The sequence below is a fragment of the Myotis davidii genome, unplaced genomic scaffold (genome assembly GCF_000327345.1).
Source record: "Myotis davidii unplaced genomic scaffold, ASM32734v1 scaffold963, whole genome shotgun sequence".
NCBI lineage: Eukaryota > Metazoa > Chordata > Mammalia > Chiroptera > Vespertilionidae > Myotis > Myotis davidii.
Window position 1 is genome coordinate 57,478 of NW_006294116.1, and position 2,842 is coordinate 60,319.

The 2,842-nt window shown below is 40.4% G+C and overlaps 1 protein-coding gene across 1 annotated transcript in view; it reads left to right on the forward strand.

Annotated features, from left to right (window-relative positions):
• LOC102771562 (E3 ISG15--protein ligase HERC5) overlaps positions 1–2,842 on the forward strand; it is a 29,666-nt gene that overhangs the window by 3,818 nt on the left and 23,006 nt on the right. Inside the window, exon 4 of the mRNA XM_006768189.2 lies at positions 895–1,084. Within this exon, the coding sequence (XP_006768252.1) occupies positions 895–1,084 (190 nt within the window). The remainder of the gene's footprint in view (positions 1–894; positions 1,085–2,842) is intronic.

The following is a 2,842-nucleotide window of genomic DNA, read 5'->3' on the forward strand; positions in this document are numbered from 1 at the left end:
TTTGTGGATTTTGAAACAAACTTTTAAAAATATATTGTTATTGATTTCAGAGAGGAAGGAAGAGGGAGAGAGAGATAGAAACATCAATAATGAGAGAAATCATTGATCGGCTGCCTCCCGGATGCTCCCCCAATGGGGATCAAGCCCTCAACCCAGGCATGTGACCTTGACTGGAATCGAACCCGGACCCTTCGGTCTGCAGGCTGATGCTCTATCCACTGAGCCAAACCAGCTAGGGTAAAACAAATTATTTTTATTATTTGAGCACACATGACCAGTAAAAATTCAGAATTTCATTTGATGTTTTCCTGAACGCTTGCATTCTGATTAGGGAAACTAAGGAGATTGGAAGGACTCAAAACTGGAGTGTGTGGGGAGAGTTGGTGATGAGGTCCTATAGGAAGATAATAGGAAACAATTTTGATTTTTGTTATTGCACTTGTTACTTTTTCTTTCTTTGGGGTTTTATTTTTCTTTTGCTTTTTTCTAACACATTTTTGCTCTTTAAAAAAAAAAAAGAGATGTGATAGTGGAACCAGAGGGTGCAATGTAGTATTTACTACTGAGTGGCTGCCTGTTAGTTCTGAATCCACTTCCTCCAGTACAACTCTTAACATGTGATTTCTTTTTTATCTCCTTCATGCACCCCCAATAATTGAATAAAGACAATACTCGTCACATATCCACACCTCAGGCACTGGGAGCCTCGGTAAGATGGGAGATCAGCATAGGTGTTAGAAAAACTAAACGATCATTCCAGTTTCATGGTGCAATGAAACTTCAGGTTCTATGCTTTATTTACAGTAACTTGCACCCAGTTCCTCCTGGGGCTTTTTTCCTGCTGTGTTTTGAGTGCCTTCTCCCTGGTTATTATTATTATTTTTTTTGCTGCAGATAACCACCAGTCTCAAGGATAATCTGCTCAAACACCTTCCATTTTCTTCTCCCCACCGAGAAGCCTTAGAGATCTTCTTCCTCCTCCCAGAATGTCCCGTGATGCATGATTACAACAACTGGGAGAGCCTGGTGGTTCCGTTTGCAGAGGCTGTTTGTGAAATGAATGATAAATCTTCAGAGGCTCTGGGTAAGATTGATGATTTACATGTGAAATTACTTTACCATTCTCTCTCTCTTTTTTTTAAAATATATTCCATTGATTTTCTACAGAGAAGAAGGGAGAGGGACAGAGAGCCCTGATGGATGAGAGAGAAACATCCATCAGCTGCCTTCTGCATGCTTCCTATTGGGGACCTAGCCCACAACTCTGGGCATGTTCCCTGACTGGGAATTGAACCCTGACCTCCTTGTTCATGGGATGATAATCAATTGAGCCACATCGGCCGACCTTCTTTGTTGATCTCCAAGATTGCAACCCTCTTTTAGCTTCCATTATTTGTTTGTTCATTAATTCATTTATTCACTCATTCACTTATCAGGCCTTTCTGCCTTTATTAAAGTACATCTTCTGTGTTGGGACTGTGCTAAGTGCTGGGAAACTTAACTCTATATCGTGAAAGCAATGGGAAGCCACTGGCTGACTTAAGACAGAGAGTGCCATGATCAAATTTCCTTTTAATTAACTGTACTTTGGCTACTATGTGGAAAAGGAATGGAAGGAGAGTGCAACTGGAAGATGGGAGAGCAGTCAGGAAGCTAACAGAAGCAAGGCACATGCATTACCTAACATATGGAAATCTACATTATGACATCATTATGCACCTAATAAAATTAGCCATCCTATATATTAAAACCCTAATATGCAAATCCATTGAATGCAGAATAACTGGTCACTATGATGTGCAGAGACCACCAGGGGGCAGACGCTTGATGCAGGGGCTGCTCCCTGGTGGTCAGTGCGCTCCCACAGGGGGAGCACCACTCAGCCAGAAGCTGGGCTCATGGCTGGTGAGCTCGGGAGCCTCTCCCACCTCCTCTGCTGCAGGCGGGCGGTAAGGAGCCAGGGGTCCCGGACTGCAAGAGGACACAGGCCAGGCTGAGGGACCACCCCGCAGTCCACGAATCTCATGTACCAGGCCTCTAGTAATTTCATAATAATTGTCTAATATTCCAGCCATATTAAAATTTTTGCAAAAGATATTTTACAGACTGCTTTATTTAAAAAATCTATGTTAGTTGCCTTGGAGAATGTCTCAGCTCTAGAGTTGTCTGTTTCCTCCTTCCCTGTGTCTCCAGTACATTGGAAGTTAGTTCTAGGGGCTTAATTAGATTTAATGGGGTTTCTTTCTTTTTTACATAATCCATTCTAATATTAAATCTAGATAATATTGTAAGTGATGAAAAGCTGTTTTAAATGTTGTTGTTGTTTTTTCCAATGCTGAAAGGTGTTATTTAAGAGTTAAAAACTCATGCTGGGAGCACAAAAAAAAGTCATGCAGTCACGAGTAGTTCTTAGTCTAGTTTTCCATACAGTATGCTCCTCAGTCTGGAATAAAATGTAACTAATTTAATGTCTTTTTTCATATATTAATATCAAGATTGAGGTCCTATTACTGTCAAGGAATTTTTTTTAGGACATTAAATTCTGAACTTTTTTTTCTTTTTTTTTAAGTTTGAGCATAGACTTTTTAAAATATATTTTTATTGATTTCAAAGAAGAAGGCAAGGGAGGGAGAGATAGAAACATCAATGATGAGAGAGAATCATTGAGCGGCTGCCTCCTGCACGCCCCCTACTGGATATTGAGCCCACAACCTGGACACGTGTCCTAGACCCATGACCCTTCAGTCCATAGGCTGACACTCTATCCACTGAGCAAAACAAGCTAGTGCAGATTCTGAACTTTTTTTTTTTTTTTTTCAAATTTTTTTTTTTTTTAAAAAGG